The 24,778-nt window shown below is 40.9% G+C and overlaps 1 protein-coding gene across 1 annotated transcript in view; it reads right to left on the bottom strand.

Annotated features, from left to right (window-relative positions):
• Positions 1 to 363: 363 nt before the first annotated feature.
• The window catches only part of per1b (period circadian clock 1b), a 29,846-nt gene continuing 5,431 nt past the window's right edge, over positions 364 to 24,778 (bottom strand). The window contains exons 2-19 of the mRNA XM_058394299.1: positions 17,100 to 17,982; positions 16,684 to 16,937; positions 16,367 to 16,488; positions 14,865 to 15,066; positions 14,398 to 14,592; positions 14,054 to 14,239; positions 11,350 to 11,503; positions 9,980 to 10,223; positions 8,648 to 8,756; positions 8,388 to 8,526; positions 7,683 to 7,801; positions 7,328 to 7,474; positions 6,465 to 6,797; positions 3,702 to 4,540; positions 3,262 to 3,460; positions 2,655 to 2,847; positions 2,303 to 2,453; positions 364 to 1,957 (exon numbers count right to left, since the gene is read on the bottom strand). Coding sequence (XP_058250282.1) covers positions 1,625 to 1,957; positions 2,303 to 2,453; positions 2,655 to 2,847; positions 3,262 to 3,460; positions 3,702 to 4,540; positions 6,465 to 6,797; positions 7,328 to 7,474; positions 7,683 to 7,801; positions 8,388 to 8,526; positions 8,648 to 8,756; positions 9,980 to 10,223; positions 11,350 to 11,503; positions 14,054 to 14,239; positions 14,398 to 14,592; positions 14,865 to 15,066; positions 16,367 to 16,488; positions 16,684 to 16,937; positions 17,100 to 17,491 — 4,311 coding nt within the window. The 5' untranslated portion in view covers positions 17,492 to 17,982 and the 3' untranslated portion in view covers positions 364 to 1,624. The remainder of the gene's footprint in view (positions 1,958 to 2,302; positions 2,454 to 2,654; positions 2,848 to 3,261; positions 3,461 to 3,701; positions 4,541 to 6,464; positions 6,798 to 7,327; positions 7,475 to 7,682; positions 7,802 to 8,387; positions 8,527 to 8,647; positions 8,757 to 9,979; positions 10,224 to 11,349; positions 11,504 to 14,053; positions 14,240 to 14,397; positions 14,593 to 14,864; positions 15,067 to 16,366; positions 16,489 to 16,683; positions 16,938 to 17,099; positions 17,983 to 24,778) is intronic.

Raw genomic sequence — 24,778 nt, 5'->3', positions numbered from 1 at the left:
CACACACCAATGCCACAAGTACAAGCAAGCATCTTATAAAACCTGCCTTTTTGACCTGTCTGTCTGTTTCATTTTTATGTCTTTCTTCATGCCTGCATTGCACAAAAAATAAGACAACTCTACGTGTGTGTGTGTGTTGCTTATGCCACTGTGTTTGTGCCTGGAAAAACCACCGTGTGGCCACGTCAGGTCCTTTTTAAAGCTCAGGCCACATTCTTGCCTCAACCTAGAAATGACTGAGGTTTTGGACAACAATAAACTAAAAACATTTAACTTCCACTCTGAGGGCGTTTTCCGATGATCATCTGACACGTTGAAACTCATAACCAGTGCACTTGTCTAGAGAAACATCATCACGCTATAAAAGGGTGAAAGTTTTGATTTTATTTCTTTTTTTTCATACAAAGAAATTCACAAAAATACTTAGAAACCACTCAAGACCACTAAAGCTGAGTAAGACATGATCGAAACAGAATGACACAGAAAAGAGAAGGATTTTAGAGATTGTCTGCCTGGTCCTAAGCACTCTTTAAACAGTTACTGGTGTTTACTAAGCCTATCATTTTCTTCTCTGATTGCCAAGCACATATAACTAAGGCGAGACGCTATAGTGAAAATGGGACCACACAGGCAACGCCGTGTGTTTTCGATACTCTAGGACTGTCCACCATGCTCATACATTCTCCTACCCATCATGCACCTCTGGTATGGAGGATACCACTGGCAACAAGGCCTTTTACATTGTATATGGAAAAGAAAATAAATTTGAATCAATCGTTGGATATAAACACTTCTGCTGCCAAAGCGACAGAAATTAAACGGTGTGGTTTGAACACACAGTGCAGACAGTACAAGTACAAATCTCTGGACAGAAACTACACCAGTAATGTATAAAAATACTAAGAAAAATAAATCAACCTGTGAAATTTGGTCTAAACGCACATGTAAACTGCAGATCAAACATCTGCAAAAGGCAGTGATAAGGACCCCAAAGCCTGCATATGCTCTCTCTTGTTTTTTTTTTTGTTTAAATATATTACTACATATAAATCTACTAGGTTTTGGTAACACTGTAATTAACCGGGCTGCTCAGAGCTACATACCAATACGCAATCCTGCGAGATCTTGAAGCTGGAGCTGAACGGAACAACCGAAAGGATCAAACTAATAAAGTCAAAGCATCCCCGATGCCGTTATCTAATAATGAACAGGGGCAGTGTGCAGAGCAGTGGTGTCACAGTCTTACAATAAAGTGGCCTTGTTCTTCACATTCATCATCTGTCAGCCTTTGCAGCTTTACTCACTACTCACCTGCATTCAGCTATACAAATAAATACTGTTTTCTTTTTAGTATAAAAACAAATCAGAGTGTCACTTTAGTTTAAGAGCCTAACAATGCAATTCCACTCTCCACAGTGTCATTGGTAAACCTCACATCATACTTTACTAGTTTACATTTACATCTTTTCTGAGAAAAGAAAGAAAAAAGAAAAATTGTGCCCGAAAGTCAGTACGCTTGGCTGTTAGTGCTATAAGGGTCATCATTATCTCACTACTGATATCATCAGCTGTGAGTACGAAGTCATTTCCTCCACCAGTCTTGGGCTAACAGTATCATATCAAATCAGTGTCTCATATCAGTCACATGGCCTCCTTTCCCATCCTCCTCCTCCTCCATTTGTGAGGTAACTTCCTGTTCCTCGGCTGCCATCTCCTGATCGCTGACCTGTCTCGTCATCCTGGCCTGTCCTTTCTCTTCCTCGTCTTCATCTATCCGATGCTGTGCCTCTCCATCCGCCTCTCTCTCGTCCATGGCTGTGTCTGGCTGCATGCGTTTCTTGCCGTTGGCGCCATCTTCTGTCACGCCGAGCACGCTGCACAGCTCCATCTCGTGGATCTCCACGTCAAAGGGGGCAGCCGAAGGCACTGGGGGAGGAGATTTGCAGCCCACACATCCCTGCAATGAAAGAGATAGACAGAGCAGATTTACCTCCAGTGTGTGCAAACGCATCAGTAGCTCTGTGGTGCATGACAGTAGTTGAGAATACACTGACAACCATGTGCCTAATAGGTCATTTCAGGCTAATTATATTTAAGGCTTTAGCATTATAATGCTAAATAGATGTTTATTTAATATTTATGTAATAAACGAATGTTTACAGAAGATGGACCCCTTAACCCTGTCCATCTTATTAAATCAATCAATCAGGACACAGATACAACACACACCAATCAGGACACAGTTGTGATGAAACATGTTCTACTGTAAAAGCCCAGAACAGACTTTGTGACAGAAACTCACGGATATATTGATGGCACGTGGGAGGCGTCCTGTGCGGATCCAGGGGTGAACCTGACTCAGCTCCCTCTTCTGCTCATCAGTAAAACGAGGCTGATGCTTCTGCATGGCTCTCAGTGCAGCAATGTCTTCATTCAGTACAGTCTCTCTGTCTCTGTCATACACACACACAGAAAATTAAATTCAAGTAAAATCTATCCTTGTTTGCATAAAGCATGAGTGAAAATTCAACTAGAGTTAGAGTATATGCCTTGGTTGCATGTCTTACAGGAACTGACAGAACATACCCTATCATATACACTACAGGTTTTTAATCAACTTTGATGTCTATGTCTATGAATTTTATTTTTTTAACCTGATGGGCAGCTGATATGTCATCATGATCTTCTCATCTGTGTTGGCCATAAGCAGCCAGATAGGATCCTGCAGTACACACTTGATGAACTGGGCCTCTCCGTTGCCCCCTGCTGTCTGCTTACGAGAGTGGTCATTCTCGGACGAGTCCACACTGCCAAAATACTTGCTGGTGTGGCTGCTCTGACTGCTTCCTGTAGGAACCATGTCATTCCAAGTGTAATAGCATTAGTACAATGAGAATATTGAAAATGCGACAAGAAGAGAACTTATTTAATTGTTGACTTTATCCTCCCTCACAAAACATGGTCATTGGACACTGTCCCAATGTTCACACCATCACATAATAAATGACCAAGGCATGCCACTGTTAGCCAAGTCATAACATAACAGTTGATAATTGCGCAAGCCTTGATCATGGTGTGTTGGGAAAAAAACAATCTTCCATGTCAAACATTAGCCCAGTATCAAAATGAGTTATATAACCGTATAGCAAGTAGAGTCATAAATAAGTAACCATAGTTATCATGAGGTACTTCAGTAAATTCATGGTTGAGTCATGGTTTAGATTTCACTCATCAATACTCTAAACTAACTTTCTTACTTACTTGTTCCACTCCCAGAGCTACTGCATCCATTGGAGCCAGACCCTGAAGATCCTGAGCCAGATCCTGAGGACCCTGTGCCTGAGGAGCCAGAGCCAGAGGCGGCTGAGCCTGTGCCTGATCGCGAGTCCTCCTGTAGCAGCAGGTCAAGCAGATCACTGGAGGACGACATGGCATCCTGATTTGATTCATTGGCTTCTCCCTGGAAAGAGGAATGATTTCCACTGAGTTAGTCTAGCAGTAAGATACAGTCAGATTTCACTACATGGCTGGCAGACACTTTAAAATTAGATCTCCTTTAAGCTCTATTGATTTAAAGCAGGTTAAAACCACTATCAATATGATGGGTAATTCTGAGAACTTCCACTTATGGAAGAATAACCACACTCTCAGTCAAATCATTTCCCCTCAATTTTTAAGTATTCCCAAAACAATCGACTCACATTTTCATTCTCTTTAGAATCTCCTGCTGTGCTTCTCTGATTGGCTGCTGCCTGTCCTCCAACCCCACCTCCTTGTCCACCGGCAGGAGGTGTGGCCTGTTGCCCAGAGGCCAGTGCTGTTACTGCCTCAAGCCGACTGGATGGTGACTCCTCTAGCTGAAGCAAATTCAGAGGGGAAGAGCATCGGGACTGGAAAAGGGGTGACTCTGTACCGTCTCTTTCCACACCTCCTTCCCTCTGGCTGCAGGACTGAGGTGTGCTACAGCGTGATGGGTTTCTTGGGGCTGATGGTACTGTCTGAGTGGGTGCTGGGGGGGCAGTGCTAGCTGTGGGGTACTGAAAAGACATGCTGGGGTTGTAGAAGGGCTGAGACATAGTTGCGGTAACAGGCTGTGCCATGGTTGTGCCAATTTGTGGAAACATGTAGTTGGGAAGTACCAATGCCATCATAGGGGGCACCATAGGAGGTGCCACCTGAGGATTCTGAATGGGAAAGCGAAAGCCAGATTGCATTGAGGGGTCAGTGATGGGGTGAGAGAGGGGTGGGTAGAGTGGATAAAGGGGCAGCATGCCTGGTGGATAGGGCACAGAGGGCAAACTATTCTGCGAGCCCACTGAAGTTGGCCAAGAAGATGAGGTGGTTGGAGGAGCCAGAGGGAATGAAGCATTAGGTACTCCCTCTTGTGCAGGAGGACCCGTGGAGAGGCTTCCTGTTGGGCCTGACTGGCCTAAAGAGCTTCCCTGCTCCGAGGTCTCCTGATGTTTCAACCTTTTACCACCTCTACCACGCCGACGACCACTGTTGCTCATTGCAGGGTAATCACGTGAACAGCGTGCACCTGAGAGAGAGAGAGGATTTTTAAACAAATTTTCGAAAATACTATTTGAAAGCAGAGATAACACTTGATCAAAACATTTAAAAAAGCTACTGTCAAGCTCAAAGCTCATAGAGAAATGTCAATAAAGAGAGAGAGAGAGATTTCCATCATGACTTTGCATTCTGGAAACACAGAAGTCATGCCATGAAGGAACACATCCTACGAGGTGTGCTTGTGAAGAAGCCGCACCAAACCAGGTGATAATGGCTGATATAAGGATTCTCTTTAATGGGGACATTTTAGAATTGCACCTGTATTGCCAAAGGCAAGAACTTATGGTCAGCTATTATAAGAAATGTATACTGTACATCCTTTGCTGTGTCTTCTTGTTAATGAAAGAAACAGTGCATGAAACAGAGAATCATGGCATATGTACTTGGGGAATCTAGATGCTTTCATAAACTCCACTTTTACCTACATCATGTACGGATCCATTACTTCTGTCATAATTAGCATGGTGAGAGCTAATGGTCGATTGTCACTTAAAGTCAGTTATCTTTGTTTTTTTGGGAACTGGAATGACCACGGATGTTTTAAGGCACACAGGAACCGTATTCAGCATTACATCCACAAAGATAGAAGATGGCACAGTGCTAAGGGTCCTAAATGAAACACAATGCCACATCTTGCTCTGTGAGGCAAAGGTCTGGAACGGAGGGCGGACTGAAAAGATGATAGTCTGGACATGTGACTGACCATCTGGTTATTAAATCTGCAATAAAACTGTTAAAGGTGGAGGGGAAATCAGAAGGTGAGAGTGGTGGTTCCGTTTGTAAATAATAATGGTCTAAATCTCTTTCCTGGACTGAGGATTTGCAGAAAGTTGCTTATTCAGCTCACAAACATCCATATTTGTTTAGTTTCACTCTGACATGGGAGAATGTCATGGCTTCCAGTGTTGGACTCCTGGTCATGAATGGATGTTGGATGGCCTTTTCAGGATTTGAACTCAAGATAATAGGGTGAAAACATTTCTATTGCACCACTCAAGAGCTTACTTTCTTAAATTACCTTCTTGACTTCAGTCCTATAAAAGGAGTTTTTGTAGGAATTCCACTGTTCTAGACAAAAACTAATATAAGAAGAAACCATGCCAGTGCATTCATCAATACCTTCAGGTATTGTATTTATATGTCCCACAGAAGTTACGTAATAGGTCTTCAGTTGCTTCTTTGGCCCATGTCTCTTTTTTTGCCTGCTGGCATGATTGTAACATCAGAAAGACACACGTTGTGGTGAGAGGCAATTTTATTGGTCTGAAGCAGCAATCCAAAATTCTACCTTCTCCAGTATCACATCTGATGCGCTGGTGGAGGGAGTGGAGCTCCAGTTTCAGACTGGTATAACAAAAAGCCAGCATTAAAATAACCACAGAGTCCAGATGGGCTTCACAGCTTCTCTTAATCTCTGACCAACTTCTGTTTCTCATGTGTATTAGACTTTTAACTTTATCACAGTGTTAAATTCACAGGGTGAATACAATGGTTTGTGTTAGAGAAGTATTTCCTAGTTTGCAGAACACATTTGGTGGGTAAACATGTTTGAAATAACAATATTGTCATTGCACCAGCCTCAATGTATAGCCTACACTCCCAGTGCAGCATCAGTGATCATATTCAGCTATGTGCCCATGAAGCAACAGGAAAGCTAAGGCTATTTGCCAGGATTTTAAGCTCACTAATCTTGTTAAAGTCTAAGCAAATGCTGACCAGAAACTTTCCAGGAACCTTAAGTTAGAAAGTGTGTTGCATCTGTATTTTTGACATTCAGAAGTCATGAATAAGTAAGAGGAGACACCATTTGGGTGCTGAGAGAGACATGTGGGTGTAAATCCAAAGTGTCTGCTTCTGCTTGTGTATGCACATATGTACACTAATAACCATACCTCTGGTGATTGGTGTGGTAGTATGCCGTCGGAGTACTGAAGCTGGATCGAACACTCTCAGCTGACTCAGATCCCTAAAACGACACATGAAGTTCTGCTCTTCTTGCTGAGTATGTGCAGAAAGCACCTCTTTGGTCAGTCCCAGCCTTCCTCCTCCACCTGCTGCTGCTCCTCCTCTTCTTCCTCCATCTCTCTCAGCTGTAACCGCAGGGCTGGGTGGAGTTGGAGGAGGGAGAAGAGAAGGAGCAGCTGGAATGGTAGGAGGAGGGGGAGGGGTATGAAGGACAGGAGGAGCAGGTATGGGGGTTGTAGGGGCTTCCTCCATTACAATGTCTGAGAGAGAGAATAAGAGTCTATTAATAAACCCATAAAGGATGTAAATATACTTCACTTTCACCACAAGTATGTGCACGTGCGCAGCTGCTATGCGAGATTAGCAAAACTGGAGGATTAAAAGTGGCATCCACTAGATGGCATGTCAGCTCTGGTTTTCGTGATCTGCATCTCAAATTAAAAACCTTCAAGTCTTAGAACAGTATATAGAATGTGTTTTGAGTTACACTGTCCTGGTTACCCTGGATGCACATACAGATAAATCAGTCTTAACCTCCTAAGACCTGAGCTTGCATTTTAGATTTCTTCTACCTATTTGGGGTTAGGAGGAACCAATAAATATAATAATCAGATATTATCTTTGAACATGAAGCCAATTCTTTTTGTGTACAACAGGTTCCAGTTACAAAGAATTAAGTATTATGATGCACACAACCAAAAATGTGATGTCCTCGTATGAGGACGCCAGGTTGCAGGAGGTTAAGAGTATTTAAAAAAGTCATATGCATATGGACAATAATCCTTCTCACCTGACTCTGGGGGTTTCTTGTCTCCCACGTGGACAATGGTACTGCTGAAACTGCACTGGGACGTTACTGATGCTACACTCTCTGCCTTACTGTGTAAAGTCAGGGCTGGCAGTGACGTACTCTCACTAACTAGAGCTACTGACGGACCTAGAGCATGCACGCATGCCAATATGCACACACACACGCACGCACGCACACACACACGCACGCACGCACGCACGCACGCACACACATACACACACACGCACGCACACACAGAAACAGACCCATAATACAAAATTATCCACAAATTCCATCATAAACTATTTGAGTTTTACTCTTTTAAGTCACAGTGTGAAACCAGGCAAGCTATTACCTTTAGGATTGCTGGGAGTGTCTTGCTGCTTATCATCATCAGAAGTGGAGGATGCGGTACAAGAGGAGGAGCCACACTTCCTTTTAACTGTGTTTGGGACATTACAGCTCTCCAGATACCTACAGCCAGAATACACTTCTGTTATTGTACAAACAAGACATTATTTGAACACTTGCTTGCTTTCTGTCTGATTTGGTTTCACACTTTCCACAACATATGCTAAGCTGTGTGTGTGAAGGTCATCCCACAAAAGTGTTTTACTCAATTAATGTGTATTAAATAATCGTATTATTATGAATCATGTTATTACTGAATAATTTCCTATAACTTTTTTTTAACTGTTCCTAAGCATATATATACATATAGGAAACATTGTTTGGTTCCAAAACAAGGATGAATCTTATATTCTTTTGATGGGAAGGTGTCTACCCTTAACAGTACTGTCCACACAAAGCACACAGAGCATATTAAACACACCAGGGATTAATTCACAGATTACATTTTGGCCATGTGAGAGAACCCATGAGGGCTGCGTCAATAATATTAAAGTAAAAAACCATTGAAAACAGCTGTTGTTTGTCAGAGATTCACTGGGAATCACTCATGGTTAACGGTGACTGCATTAGCCCGTCTCTCTGCACATCAGCTGCTTTACACACTTAAGATGTATCATAGGAACAGGAACACGTGACTGCACACACATACCGTATAATGCTATCTAGGCAGTTGATTTGCTGGTAGGAGTACGCACTGGGCGGGTCCTTCCTCACCAGCTGAGATAGGACTGGATCCTTTGAGGGCGGGGCCACATCTGGCACAGCGTCCACTACAGGTCGCAAAGCACCTATTAAAAGCAGAGAAAAGAGTTCTTGAATAAAGCAACTACTAAGAGACACCGTGCAAGTAAATATATTCTGGGAAATGGATCCTATTGTAAATAGTTTTGTAAGCATGTATGTGAGTACCTGTGGCGGTGTGTTTTCTAGGAGGAGGCCGGTTACGGGACTCGATAAACACTTGTTGGCCACTTGTCTTTACCATGTGAACATCCTTACAGATCTGCTGGAAGGTCATCTGATCAGAGAGAAAACAGACATAGACAGCCAAACTTCAATAACTGGTACTCTGTGAGTCTGTACCTGTGATGCAGGATGTCTCTTTACATTTTGTCTAGCAACTGTTGCATGTCTTTACACATTTCAGCCTCGTAGTACTGTTTCATGGTTATGGACATGTATTTTGCACTTTGTGATTTCCTACAGATGATTAACAAGCTATTCCACAAGCGACTGAAAAATCTTATCTACATGAGCAGGCAGTGTTACGTAAAAGACTACGTCCTCCCCCACTGATGGCTACTCTAAGTGTTATGCTCTTTGGCACAACCCTAACAATTAATTTTTCCAACAGGCTGCAAAACCTGTTCAATTGACTAATATATCTGCACATGATTGAGCAATGATCAAGCTATTCCACAAGCGACTGAAAATCTTATCTACATGAGCAGGCAGTGTTACGTAAAAGACTACGTCCTCCCCCACTGATGGCTACTCTAAGTGTTATGCTCTTTGGCACAACCCTAACAATTAATTTTTCCAACAGGCTGCAAAACCTGTTCAATTGACTAATATATCTGCACATGATTGAGCAATGATCAAGGAATCAAGGCTAACTGATGATTAACACAACTTCTGCACGGAAAATGAATTATCCTCACTAGATGTTCACCTAAAAGGCGAACTAACATGGTAATAAAATTAAAATGTGATCCTGACTGCAATAGTTTTCAGACAGTACATACCAAACATTGTGACTGTAGAGTTTTTGTGCCTGTGTTACATTCTGGTCATTTACCCTGAAGGCCAGATTGAACCTCAAGACATCAGCCTATGACATTTCACACCTTACTGCTCTTATGCTGCTTCCTAAGTCAAATCTTAAACCCAGTCTCAAGAAGTCGGGAGAAGTCTGGCTACATCAGTCAACTGACTGTAGTAGGATAGTAGGATTATTAATTTAAGTTGCAAAAACAATTGTGTGACCTATTAACCTGTCAGAACATGCTGACCTTCAAGTCTAAAGCTCATAAACTCAGCTTAAGTTAAACATAAGGCCAAATTTAAAAATATGTAGATTTTAATCCAACATTACTGGTGTGTGCCAGAATACACAGGTTTGTTAACTCCCACTTTAGGTTTTAATTTAAATACAGATAGTGGTTGGAATATATAGTATACTAAACTGACAAACAGAGAGTGTCCCTGTGTTACACCCCTAGTGTGTATATGTGTGCTGACCGGTTTGTGAAGATGAGCTGGGTCCTCCAGAGTGGTGCCATTGCTCTCTGATGAAGAAGTGGCACTGGGCTGCAGCTCATGAGAGCCATTACTTGCCAGACTGCCATAGCCCTGTGAGCTGCTGCTGTGTACAGGCTGCACCAGAAGCCGGTGGATCTGTTCACTGAGCTGTGCGATATCCGGCGTCAAGGTGCTCTCTTCCAGAGCCCTTGGGCGAGTGAACACATCCTCATTCAGTGGAGAACTGTAGAAACACAGACAGTCAGGAAGTCAGTATGCAGAAGAAGCCTTACTGTATGTATATCTTTGACTTGCAGACACATGCACAGCAGTACAAACAAGGACAGATTTTCAAGAAAACTGATTGTTCTTTGATTCAGATAGAGTGAGATCCAGCTCTGTGATTCGTCTACAAATGCTCTGTGTCCGTAACAGTCATAAACAATCCTCAAACATTATGGTTGTGAATGTGAAACCTGGGGAATTGTTACTTGAACCAAAATGATTAACGATAAGATTACCTAAATGACTTATTTTGTACATCATAATACACAAGATTTACACTTTAGTATGTAAATGCTTGCTGTGTAAGGATGAAATGCATGTGTGGGTGGGCAAAAGAATGAGAGAGACTGTTTACGTAACCATGTGAAAGAAGCAAGTCAAAGGGGGACTCGTCTGTGTGTGCGTTAGAAAAAGTAAAGCCACGGAACAGTCTCTGTAAGAGACAGTGTACATTGTGAAAATGGATTATAAAGTAAAGCTACACAAGGTATATCATAACAAACAGAAATAATTCTGTGGGGAAACAGCTTCCACATTGCGCCTAGGTTTGTCGGAGAAACTGCACATGTTTGTGCATGTGTTACTGAGTGGTTGACGTGGGTGGATTGAGATGAACATTACCGTTGGCTGTGGGTGTGTGTGTGGGTGTGTGTGTGCAAGTAGGGTGCATATAGACACCTCTGAGACAGTGCATACACTCTGTGTGTGTCTGTGTGGGCATGTTTTTTATATCTTCGTCAGGGTCCAACGTCCCCACAAAGAAAAGAATATCTGAGTTTTTACTGTGTGTGTGTGTGTGTGTGTTTGACTTTTTAATGTGTTTAAACACACTGATTAGATTGCAATAGATTAAAGACAGGTGTAATCCAATTACAAAAATGAGAGTTTGAAAGATACATTTGGAAATATATAAAAAAAAGACTGCGGCTGACTTCTGACTGATTATCTGACTGTAAGTTTGTGATTAATAAACTATATAGAAACTATATTCATTTTTATTCAGAACCATGTTAGATTCTGTCAGTAATCTAAACGTTGTTCTGTCTGGGGGTCACAAACATTCATGAGTATGCTGAGGTCCTTACGTTCGGACTTTGTGGCGACCCACAATGAACGCCACCTTCCTGCTCCAAGGGTTAACAAAGGAGGACCAGGAGGTGTCTATCGTCAGATACTCTCCATTCTGGGCACACATCCGCAGCGGAGAGTGTTCGAATGGCTGCCCTGCGAACTGCAGAACTACGGAGAGACAAAATAATATAACGTCAGTTTTCGACTGATTTCAACATTAGAACAAAAGCAAACCCACTTTCTGTTCCTCAGTTTATATTCGGAAGTGTTAATAACAGTCATTTATTACAAATAAACAAGTCTAATCTCAGGTAACAAACAATGTATAATAGATTATACTCTTATACTCATGTTTATTTAACACGCAGGAATACATAATGCAGAAACTGTTTAGGGAAAAATAAGTACACCCTGATTATCAGATTAACTTCTGTAAAGGCAAAACATTCCAGTGTGACAGTCGGGTTAGGACAGTTGTGCCTTTATAAAGCGTTGCATTGATAATCAAAGACCAAATCAAAATTTCTTCTGAGTGAGTAGTGTTCCTAAAGGGGGTTATACAAGATATCCAATTTATCCCCTATAGCTTTTGGCTGTTGGCTAATTTCTGTGTTTAACAGATAAATGCATAGTGGAATTTTTATTTCATTTATTTAGTTTTCTGGCCCCTGAAATTCTGGCATCTACCTAATGGAGAATTTTGTGTACTTATACATATAAAACTAAACTAAAATTAGTCTTATTATATTACCAGTCCGCCTATAATTGACTTGTCAATATGGCATGCAAACCCCATTAAAACTTAGAATCAGAACTGAAAGAAAGAACAAGGGAGAAAGTTAGAAGTAAAAGAAACTGAGAGTATGAGTGTCCATTAAAAGTGCTTTATATTAATATCCCCACTGGCCAGTCTCTCTCTTTAATGCAGTACAACCATTAAACCATTTAAAAGCAAGGACTTAAGAAGAAGAGAAAGGAGAATGACAGCAAATTGCCATTAAAATGGTCACATGTTTAGATAATAACTGGCTTCTCTTTCTTTAATTTAGCAGTACAACCATTAAGGCCTTTAGAGGAGAGGAACGAGAACGAAGTTTTCTCGTTTTTTCACCGATCCGAAGGAAATATATGCACAGCAATGAAATAGAGTGAAATAGAGTTGGGTGGACACCATTTACTAGCATTATCTGCTCTTGCTTAATGTGAAATGTAATCAGCCTGCAAGCTATTACATGCATAAACCAATTCATCTATAAACCACATCCATTACTATTACCAAACGTCCAAAAAGAAGCAATGAAGCATGCTTTCACATGATGACACGACTTTGGATTTTTGGCACAAACTCTGCGACAGCTCACGTAAAACTGTAATTAATGCAAAAAACGAATGAACCCAATAGTAAAAAAACTCTTAACTTCATGTAAATATATCTAAGATTATAAAGTTATTGTGAATAATAGAATACCAGTTTTATAACAGAATTTATATAATAGAATTCTATAGAATAATATAACAGAACTGCAAATATTGTATAAAATTAAAAAAGACTGCAATTTCACGAGTGGCCTCAGACATTTGGATGAACTGCAGCTGTATGTTGGTCAGCTAGATAGTGGCCACTTCATGGTTTTATATAGTCCTGACTACTGTTTTAGCTTCCTTTTACCAGCTTCCAGTTCATTTTAGGACTGGCTTTATTGTTAGTTTTTAAAAACATAAATAGACTAGCCCACTGTTACATAACAGACATTTTTTGCACATATATATATATATATACTACTTCTAAACATTTATGGTTTTCCTCACAGCTAGATATTCTTGTATTGAAGCTCTGGAACGGTCTACCTGTAGTCTACAGCAGTGGAGAGTAGCAATTAATTGAAATATCTATTTAAATATAGCACTGTTTAACAGATGTTTCAAATGTGCTCCCCACACACACTCACTCAAAAACGTTACATATACATGACTCACTGACTAGACGCACACTTAACACCCTAGATTTTATATTTTCAGCCTTACTATTTGGTTCGAAATCAAAAGAGTAGCTCGGATTTTTTTTTAAGTACTCTGCTGTCTGCAAGGTGAATCATAGTTTCCTCAATTGCCCTCTGTTATTCCATTACACGTTCTTTTATTTCTTTTCGGTACTAAGTGTCCTGTGTTCTTTTGTGTTGTCTTTATTGTATTTATTGTCTTTTTTTGCACTGTCTTGTCTATGCTCTGTTTGCACCTAGCTGCACACTGTGCACTTTACGTGGCTAAGACAAACTTCTGTCCTAGCTCTGTGGTGTTGTTTGTTGTTTTGTGTTGAACTTGTTGTTGTATGTTTATGTAGCACCAGGTCCTGGAGAAACGTTGTTTCATTTCACTATGTACTGCGCCAGCTGTATGTGGTTGAAATGACAACAAAAGCTTCTTGAAATCTTGTTAATGCTACACTCAGTGTCCATTTTATACAGTTATCTAATCAGCCAATCATGTGGCAGCAGCACAATGCAAAAAAAGCATTCAGATACAGGTCAAGAGCTTCACAACACACCTTAGAATGGGGCAAAATGTCTGATCTCTGTCACTTTAACCAGGTGAGCGTATATATATTTATGCATTTCCATTTAAAGGTGGAGCTAAACACTTTTCTGGATATTTCCTAGTCAGTGAAGTCATAAGAAAGAACAGAGAGAGAGAGAGGGAGAAAGGGAGAGAGAGACTCACTCTTTTTATGGATGGCCACCATCATTGGTCTGTCCTCTGGGTGGAGAGAGAGCAGCACTGGGGTTCCCACCAGGTCCTGAGGCAGATAACCTAGCAGTGGCACAGCTCTCTCATCAACCTCCTGGAAGAGGCAGCTGGGTGTGTGACTGGTGGTAAAGATCCGTTTATCTGGAGGAATACGAGGAGCTGACAGAACGGAGAGAAGAGATTCAGTCAGTACTGGAGAACTGTAATATTTGGAGCTTTTAAAAATCTAGCAATTATTCATGTACAGCAAAGTTTAATATACAATTATAGCTGAAGTCCTGATTGAGTGACAGAGAAAGAAAGGGTGTGTGTCCTACCCTCGTATCCAGAGTGTACTCTTTCGGCGATGAGCAGGCAGCAGGGCTGGGGGTCTGCGGTGTCGGAGTCTCGCAGTGTGAGCAGGTATGGGGTTAGTCTGAAGGGGTAATAGCGCATGTCTCCACTGGAAGAGCCATCTGCACTGATCCTGCAGAACATGGACTTCTCCTGGGTACACTCCACTGGAGGAGATGCTACACACATGTAACAAAATCATTTCTTATTTCTTAACAAGCTCATGAGGCCAGAAAGTATCTTACTACCAGCTGACAGAGCAAAAAAGATTTAATGGCTAAAACTGTGAAAGATTAGACAATTACATGGACTAATTACTAAACTGTAGCAGTGATGCATAATCAACAAATCTATTCGAGTCTATTCAGGTCCTCTAGATGAAACTAGTGAGAGGGAAATCAACACACACACACACACACAAACTAGGACACACAGAGACACACCCACGCACCAGATCCGATGCAGGAGGCCCAGGGTGGTAATCTGCAGGGGGCAGTGCTGCTGTAGAAAGTGCTGACGTCCTGAGGGGCGAGGAGCTCTGAAAACAGCACCCCCTGCAGCTTCTCCGGTTTACTTCGTAGCAATGATGAACCCTGCGGCGAGATGTATACCACCTTTCCTGACAGGAATGACACAGCCATGGAGAATGTGTCCTAAAAAGAAGGATGAAAATGTCTGAGCTTGAATAAATCACTACTGATTACCAAGCTACACTACATCATAACTTCTGGGGATTGGTGCAAAATTGAATATGGAATTAAAAGTATTCTAGTACACACTCACATTCTCCCTTATAGGCAAGCTAACTCCTCTTTATCATAAACAGCTACCGACCAGGAAGAGTGAAGGCTAATGCATTCTTCCCCTAAAACACATGATGTCACTCACTGCATCTATTCTGCCCTCTTCTGCATACAAGAGAGCATGCCATCCCGCCAAACCAAAGGGGCATGGAAATTTTTTGGCTGTGTTTGGCTGTAGCACTGTCGATTGATCTCCTGACAACGTGATAAACTCTATTATACTGCACCACTCTGAATCCCTTTATAGGCAACATTTATTCAGTGTCAGTGTGACATAAGTGAGAGTCTGACTTAATTCTTGAATAAATCATTTAATTACCCAAGAATAATCAGACCAAAGGCTTTAGATGGGCGAGTGTCAAAGAAAAGGCTATGTAAAAACTGTTAAAAAGGACTCCCTTTTGTACTGAATATTAATTCCCAATAATATACCAACGGATAAATGAATGAACAAACAAATTATGAGTGAATTCACGTAAACCTGTTTTCTGCCATTTACTTTTTCCCATCAATGATAAAGAGTTCACCAATATCAGCTACCAAAATGATACTTTTGTTCCATTTAGGAAACCAGCTCTTTAACCCAAAGTATTGTTTCTATACTAAATTATACTAATATTTGGGGGATTATAGGTAGATTTTATGCACTCGTTCATGTGTCCATAATTTTATGAATCTTTTACAATGTTTTACATCCCACAGGAGATGAATATTTAGAAGCAGTTTTTGGTGAAAATGTATTTTTTTTAGGAAGGGAACACAAAAAGCACAGAGAGAAAGAGGGGGAGTGGAGGAAGAGCATGAGACAATGTGTATAGATTTGGATAAAAGTATAGAAACAGGCATGAGGGAGGAGTAACACTCTGGTGTGTCACATGAACAATCTATACTCTTGGACCCTTTAGTAAACAAGAGGCTTTGACGGATATCATATAGAGTATAGAGTACAAGTATTACAAGAGAGAAGGGGGGAGCAAATATGGTAAAAAAAAAAAAGAAAAAAGAGAAAGTATGACTATATATATATATATATATATATATATATATATATATATATATATATATATATATATATATATGTGTGTGTGTGTGTGTGTGTGTGTGTGTGTGTGTGTGCGTATGTGTGTGTGTACACATTTGGGGCACGTACTGTGTTTTTCAGCGTATATTCTGAGGTAATGTTATCAAGCTCTTCTATGGTAAATGTGGAAAGATCCAGACTGCAGCCATGACACTCTTCAACATTCCACTGGTGATAATATTCCTGATTGGCTGAAAAAACAAACAAAATAAAGGTAAAGACATGAGTGTATATTTTAAAAGGACAGTTTGACATGTTTATAGTCATCTACTGCCTGCAAAGCAAACTGCAAATCCAGTGAACTCCAACAACACTTACTCCACAGTTGTCCTAAAAACAGGAAAAACTAAGAATCCCACACACATTCACACACAGTGGCGGCTCACCTTGGACTTGTTTGACGCAGCTAAGGGCGTACTTGAGAGCGTTGAGGGTGCTGGAGCGTCCTTTAGTCTTCCTCTCTGCAGGAAGGCGAATCTTGAGCTCCTTCAGTGCCCTCATCAGCTCTTTCTGGGTCTGCACGCGAGCTGACTGCTCACTGCTACAGCCGCTGGTGGATGAAGGGTCCTGCTCTGAGCTTGCACTCAACAAACTGTATGCAAGTGAGCTGCTGGGAGGAGATGGACTGTGGGAATTCGAGCTGGCAAAAAGGCAGACAAAGAAAAAGAGGAAGAAAGGGAGTTGGAGGAGCAGTTGAAACAGTGAAGACAGTGAAAATCACACTTAGTGAATTAGCACATAAGTCCATCTATTAAAGATCCATTTATTAAAACCATTTAAGATCCATTTCCCTCTCTCTCACCTCTTGTTGCTTTCAGTGGTCTCCAACATCATCCCAGAATCTTTGCCATTATGACTAGAGGAGCTCTGGTAACTTCGCATGGACTGTCGTCCCCTGGAGCCGTTCTCTCTTTCCAGCCCTCCTTCACTTTCCCTCTCTCCGGAGTCATTACCGCTGGATAGAGCGTCCATGTCGTCTGAATTTGGGCCCCGGTTATCACTGGATAAACCTGTAGGTCCTGACTCGCCTCCCGGAGACGATCCTGTCCTTCCATTGGCTGGATTTGATGACGGTGAGCTGCTACTCATGCTCGGTGAGCTGGTCTGCAGGACCACCCCTTCTTCCTCCTCAGCACCTCCCGCTCCCACCCTAGGAGCATTGCCGGGGGTGGAGTCCGAGTTGTCATCACTCATAGTATGGTTAGAGTACCTGGTGAGAAGTTTCACCTTTCCCGTTTAAAAAAATATATAAAAATGAACTAGGTTGGGCTGCAGGAACTGTAGTGGCAAATCATTTTTGGTTGAATCGTCCTCATGGGCTAACCTAGAACGTTCTAGATATATATATATTTTTTGTGAAACACAGTGATCTTTGTAAGTTTTAAAACCAAGTGGGAGGAAAACCTATGACCTCCAACCCCTTGGGTAAACGAAGATGTACAGGTAAATAAATTGTTTATTTCAGAATTGCTGGAGGCCAAAAAAAAAAAAAACACAGGCAAGAAGACTGCTTATGAAACAGTCTTGGATGCAATCTTGCAGACAGATGGATGCAAACAGAGTGTGAAAGAGAGAAAGCAGCAAAAAAACAGCATCTGAAAGATTCAGCTCTCCCTTTTCATGAGCTCTCTGATCCTCTTCTCCTTTGTTCCTACTTGTTCTTGTCTATTCCTTTTTTCTAGAGTCTAGGAAAGAAAAGAAGGACGTGCATCAATTGAAAGGACGTAATACAAAGATTACATTTGATCTTGCTTATTTATAGTGCTAATGATTTTAAGAGGTGAACAAGCATGTGGCAGTTCCAGTTTTCAGGGTTAAAAATGCCTTATTTTCAAGACGCATTTAGGAAAAATGACAATCAATACAATGAATTACAGCCATCATCCATGCCTCTTCCTGCAACCAGAAATCCAAGCCTCATCCTCAGACATTTCTGGGTCCCTCATCTCATGAAACTCTGCTCTCTTACAACCACATGTCCAACCTTTTTATGCACTTCTTATGCACCACAACCTAGCAGCAGATCTGGGATCATATGGTGTTATGCCTGGAGATGAATGCTGAACATGTAGAAGGTCAGAGAGTGTCTCTGTTTATAGCATCAACTGCAGTCAGCAATTTAGGCAGTGCTTCAGTGTATCTACATATTTTACATTTTTCAACCACAGCTAACATTTCCCTTTTTTTTTAAAGCAAGTGACACGTTACACAAAATTGCTCAGGTCTTTAAGCCAAAAAACGACTTAAATCCATTTGGGTGTTTATTTTGGAAGCTGTATATAAGAATACTCAGCATGCTTGATTTAGATATGATGACTGAACAGAAGTATTTTGCACGCCTTTTTCTTTGGTTATATTAAATCATCACCAAGTCTAGTTGCATAGTACTAATATTTTTTCCTTTTTTTCTATACAAACACTGTTTATACATCTCTGTTTTAATGTCCCAAATGCTTAGACTTCCTCTGTATTCTCAGTGTGTGATTAACGGTATTGAACAAGCATTTCTGAGTGGTTCTATGTTTATTTGTCTCCTGGGGAGATGACTAATCTCTTAAGCTCTTTGGTACACAGAATATATAAGTGTCACAGGTCTTTGTGTCATTCATGTATCTTGGATCGCTTTGTGATGTTTCAAGAGATTGACTTATTTTAGGTTTGACATACAGTGGATATAAAAAGACCCCTGTTAAAATGGCAGGTTTTTATGAACCTAGATAAATCATGTCAGAACATTTTACCACCTTTAATGTGAAACGGCAAAATATAAAAATTAAGCGAAAAGACAATCAGAAACCTTTTTTTTGGAGAGGGGAGAAAAATAAAGGTCTTTAAAGCACCTTTTGATTTTATTACATCACTCAGTATGGGTATGAACCTATCAGTGTGGCACATCCTGATTTGGCAATACTTTCCTATTGTTTCCTGCAAAAAAATTGCAGATCCATCAAATCGTAAGGCCATTCCTGTGCACAGCCTGCTTCAGATTTTTAGTTGCATTCGGGTTTTCGGCTCTGTTTAAGTCATGCAAAAATAATCATCTTCTTTTGGTTAAGCAAGTGCTTTATTGTTTTGGATGTATGTTTTGGGTCAGTGTGTTGAAAGGTTTCAATCTTCAACCGTACCAACTTCAGCTTACTAGCAGACTACTAAAGGATAGTCTGGTGTTTATGGCCACCACCATGTTGCTGCATGGGTATGATGTTCTTATGGTGATGTGCTCTTTGTCTTGCACCACACAGACCTTTTGAAATAATGGAATTATTAAAATGTTTTGGAATGTTGGCACATGGTTTGGGGTTATTTAGTGGAGCTTGCTTTTTGTGAGAAAGGTCTTCCGTTTATCCACCCCACCGGCCAGACGTGTGAATTTGAAAGAATACTGTCACACGTTTTGATTAATCTGTAATTGTCAAATATTCCTGCAGCTCCTTTAACGTTGCCGTATGTCTCTTGACAGCGTCCCTGGTGACTTTTATAAAATTTTGATGGCTGTCCTGTTCTTCGAGGTCTATTTTCTGTTGTTGTTGATCATGACCTATACAGTTTTCCTGTACATCCAATGTTTTACTATGCATGCTTTTTTAGACCAGGGCTTAAGCAGTCAGATGAACCAGCAGGGTGTGAAGAGTATCTGACAGAAACAACTGATCTTCATTAGGGGTTAATCAGAATAATTTTACTGATGTCTGCTGTATGATAATTACTTTTAAACATGAGACTGAATGTAATTTGTTCATTCTAAACATCCCCAATTATAAAAGGGAGCTAAAACTTCTACAACCATGTTTTTCAAACTTTTTAAAAAAATTCTCTCACTATTTTTACCTAAAATATTTCTGATTGTATTTCACTTCATTATTATACGTTGTAATATCACACAGAGAGTGTTTAAATAGTTTATAAAAAAATACTCTATGGTCAGCAAGACTTTGTTTTATAGCAACTGATCAGAATTAAATCCAATACATTTGACACAAAGTGTATGTGCACATGGTGTGAACTGGAAACCAGGATTTTATTACAAGGTTTTGTTTTTAGAAATGAGATAAATAATAGTGTTAGAGCCACGAGATGCTTCCGATGAGGGTTCAGGTGTAAATATGACCTTTACTGAACCTGGTGGGATTTTTTTTCACCTGCAGAAACACATTTAAACACAATTTTACTAGAGGACTTATAAAATAGACATGTCAAGATGGAGAGGTTGATCACCTTTTTGCGCACTTCAGACATTTGAAAGAGACTGAGATAATGCACACAAATTTATTTTTAACTCTATCGAACAATTTAAATAAATAAAAAAGTGTGTAGAAATAAATAAACCGTGCAACAGAACCGTTTTATAACAACGCACGCGCGCGCACACTACCATCTGCGTGTCGTGATGCTGTTCTCATAGAAACGTCTTCACATCACGATCAGTCTCCATTAAAGACAAACCACGAATATCAGCCGTTAATGATACAGAGCAGTGCTATGGCGAGAACCGCATACCAATGCATTATGTATAAGGTTAATCCGGTTCTTAATAGTATGGCGACCCAGGTTTTAGGCAAAAACGAAGCGAGTTTGTTTTATAATATAAACAATAGCACGTTGTACATTTATGACGGTGAAAGCACCAGACGCAGCTAAAATCCCAAAGGACTCGCATGCATTTTATTCCTAACCTGCAGAAATGTATTGTTATGCTATATGAAGTGTAGCTATCTAGGGAATAGAGAGGCATTAACCACTAGCTAAGCACCTGCAAGTTACACAAACACGCACGACTGCATCCCAATGAAGCGACTTACATGCACCGAAAACACCGCGCAGCATGCAGACCGGAACCGTTTCAGGTTTTGAACGAAGCCGGTATTTTTCTCCACGAAGACAAGCTCTCTCTCTCTCTCTCTCTCTCTCTTATCTCCATGTGAGCGTGCGCACGCTTGTTGTCCCGAGCCACCGGTCCGCGTGAGCGCTTCCGCCGGGTTTCCGCCTCCACGCCAAGACCGACCTATTGCGTAAAGCCTTTTGGACAGCGCGCGCGCTGATTGGCTGGCGGCTCGCGGTGACCAAGCCGCGTTCTGTAAACACACAGCGCACGTGTCTAAGGCGGCGGTTCCGTCAAGCCTGGCTCGACGCTGATTGGTGGAAATGACTAGCCAATCCCATAAGGGTTCGTGCTGGCTATATAAGCGCACTGACGCACACGTAAAGCGCGGGCTACGATTTACTACGACAGGTGCGATCATGTGTTTTTTCTTTTCTTTTCTTTTATCAACTCTTTCCGCTCGCTCCATTATAAAGATCACACGAGATGCTTTTCTCAAACCCACATCATCCATGTACACTCAGATCCGACAAGGCAGCGAGCGTGATTAAACAAAGCACGCGCGTGTGCACGCGCACACTCACACCCAATTACATGCAATCATACAGTAGGTACACTTCATATTTTCCAGACGAACTACGTCATAGGGTAGCGTCAAGAGATTACTGACAAATGATTGGTTACCTTTATACAATAGTGTTCTATTGAACTGGCCAATTAGTGTGCACACTCCTCACACTGATGCATTTGCTCTTTCTGTAGTCCTGTGTATTGTGCTGATCATGGTTTTGAAGAAGAAGAACTGAGGGCAAGAAACCTTTATTAATCACCACATGTACATTACAGCGGAATTTATTTCTTTGCATATCCCAGCTGAGGAAGTCGGGGTCAGAGCGCAGGGGCAGCTGTGATATAGCACCCCTGGAGCAGGGAGGGTTAAGGGCCTTGCTCAATTACCCAACAGTGGAGCTTGGTGGTGCGAGGGCTTGAACCATGATCCTCTGATCAACAACGCAGAGCCTTAACCACTTAAGCCACTGCTCCCAGTATATGAGCTCTGTGACAATAAAACCCACGTGAATAACGGCATAGAAAACACAATCTGCAGCAAATACTGTAAGGCAGACAATATATAATGTGATTTCTTTACGCTGAATATGTTTCAGAGTGGAAAGTAGCTCACCAGTGTTAGAAGACCTGAATTTTCAATAAGGATAGGAAAACTGCAATAGTGATTGACAAGCGGAGGTGTGAGCGTGCAAGGCTGCTGAAGGTAGAATGAAAAATTTGTATTCAAAGTTAGAAGAGCTCAGACACTAGGGGAGCCATGTTGTGTCTGATGAATGTAGTTAGGAACTCAAGTTTTGAATAAACTCAACTCTGGTGCAAGTTTGAGCTGGAAGACTGATAGGGAAATTACAGCAATCATTTAATCAAGGTGTAAACCAGTGTTTCAGCACCTTTCATGTTAATTAGAGGGTGACAGCGTTCGATGGTGCGAGATGTAATGAAGCATAATGATGGGAGCATGTCATCTTCCCCGAGTCTCACAGCTGCTTCTGATTCTGAGCAATGCTTGTCTACCAGACCAGGATGTCCCTCACACAGCTACATGTACAGGTATATATATCATGGAGCCTTGTGTTTAGATCTTAAAAACATACAATCTGAGAAAAACAAGTCTGTGCAAAACATGGATATGATACTATATTGTGTGAATGGTGCAGAGTGGTACAGTGAAGGTGTCTGGTGAATGTCTTAAATAAGGGTTTTGCTCAGAACACCACAGAAACAACACTGCTTATTCACAGGCTATGATAATGGAGGATGAAGACGAATCAAGTCGAATGGTGGAGGAATTAAATCTTGGGAACGTTAAGTTGGGAAAAGGGTCAGTGATGAAATAGACATAACAGTATATCTTTTACAGTTTTGTTTAACACATGCATGCACGATTCTACCAACAATGATGATGATACAGTCCTCATTTGTTCTAGACTCAAAAAAAGATAATAAAATGAACATGTTTAAAAATACCCTCAAAAAATAGTGTCTGACACACCAACCTGATTCATTCAATCTGTTATTTGAGGCCCTCTTTGCAATCGTTCTGAAGTGTTTGTCTTATTTTTTCTAATATCCACTTTATTATGCAGTTGAAGAGTCTACTAATCAGATGAAAAACCATGACAATCATTTCTCTGGTGATTTTCAAGAACCCTTGAATAACCCTACAGCTCTGATCTGAATTGCTTTTAATTACCTCCAGAGAACAATCATTACACTACTGTTATGAAAATCAATTACTCTCTTATTAAATAACTGCACCAAATGTATTCAGCCAAACATAATTCAATTCAATTTTATTTCTATACTGCTTGTAACAACGGACATTGTCACAAAGCAACTTATCAGAAGTATAGAAATTCCAGAGATATTCCAAATGAGCAAGCCAGTGGCAGGAAGTGGACGAAACCTTGAAAAGCACAAGAATCAAAAGGCAACCAATCCTCATCATGGTCACACCAGATTTTACACAGTTTGCTCCTATAACTGTATATTATACTCTGATCAGACATAACATTATGAGCAACTGCCTAATATTTTGTTGCCAAAACAGTCCTGACCCCTCATGCACTGTGTATTCTGACACCTTTCTATCAGAACCAGCATTAACTTCTTCAGCAATTTGAGCAACAGTAGCTCGTCTGTTGGATCGGATCACACGGGCCAGCCTTCACTCCCCACGTACATCAATGAGCCTTGGCCGCCCATGACCCTGTCTCCGGTTCACCACTGTTCCTTCCTTGGACCACTTTTGATAGATACTGACCACTGCAGACCGGGAACACACCACAAGAGCTGTAGTTTTGGAGATGCTCTGATCCAGTCATCTAGCCATCACAATTTGGCCCTTGTCAAACTCACTCAAATTCTTACGCTTGTCCATTTTTCCTGATTCTAACACATCAACTTTGAGGCCAAAATGTTCACTTGCTACCTAATATATCCCACCCACTAACAGGTGCCATGATGAGGAGATCATCAGTCTTATTCATTTCACCTCTCACTGCTCATAATGTTATGCCTGATCGGTGTATAATCAAGTTGCAATCGTTTAAGCAAGACCTTCTGAGCAAACTAATATAACTAAATGATTACTTACCAAATAAGTAATAATCTTGAATATTGAGGTTCCTCAACAAGGTACTGAAATATTGCCCTCTCTGGTAGAGAAATGCTATTACAAGCTACTTTAGGAGGAACATTTTATAAAGTCAGTTGCGCTGCCCACTTCTCCACTGCCTGCATTAATCTTATGGCTCTCAACAGTTAATACACATTCATTAAAAAATTCAAGGTTGCATACCAAACTGCATAATGAACACTAACTATTATACCTTAATAAAAAAAAACACCTTTTGGTTAATCATAAACCCACAGTGACAAAGTTCATCAGTAGTATGCTGTTTGGGATATGGCCCAAATATTCCTGACTCTGAGGAAATTATTATCTGCTCCTGTTTCTTCAGCTCAGAAGTTCCAGGTGAGTGCTGGTCTATGGAGTGAGTTTCACCAAAACCTCTGTGCATCTCATAGGCCACTATGGATGTAACTAACCCATTAAATTTAGTCAACTAGCTAGCTAAAATATACTACAA

This window comes from Hemibagrus wyckioides, linkage group LG07 (genome assembly GCF_019097595.1).
Source record: "Hemibagrus wyckioides isolate EC202008001 linkage group LG07, SWU_Hwy_1.0, whole genome shotgun sequence".
NCBI lineage: Eukaryota > Metazoa > Chordata > Actinopteri > Siluriformes > Bagridae > Hemibagrus > Hemibagrus wyckioides.
Note: the sequence above shows the minus strand (reverse complement) of the source record. Positions and strands in the feature narration are given on the sequence as shown.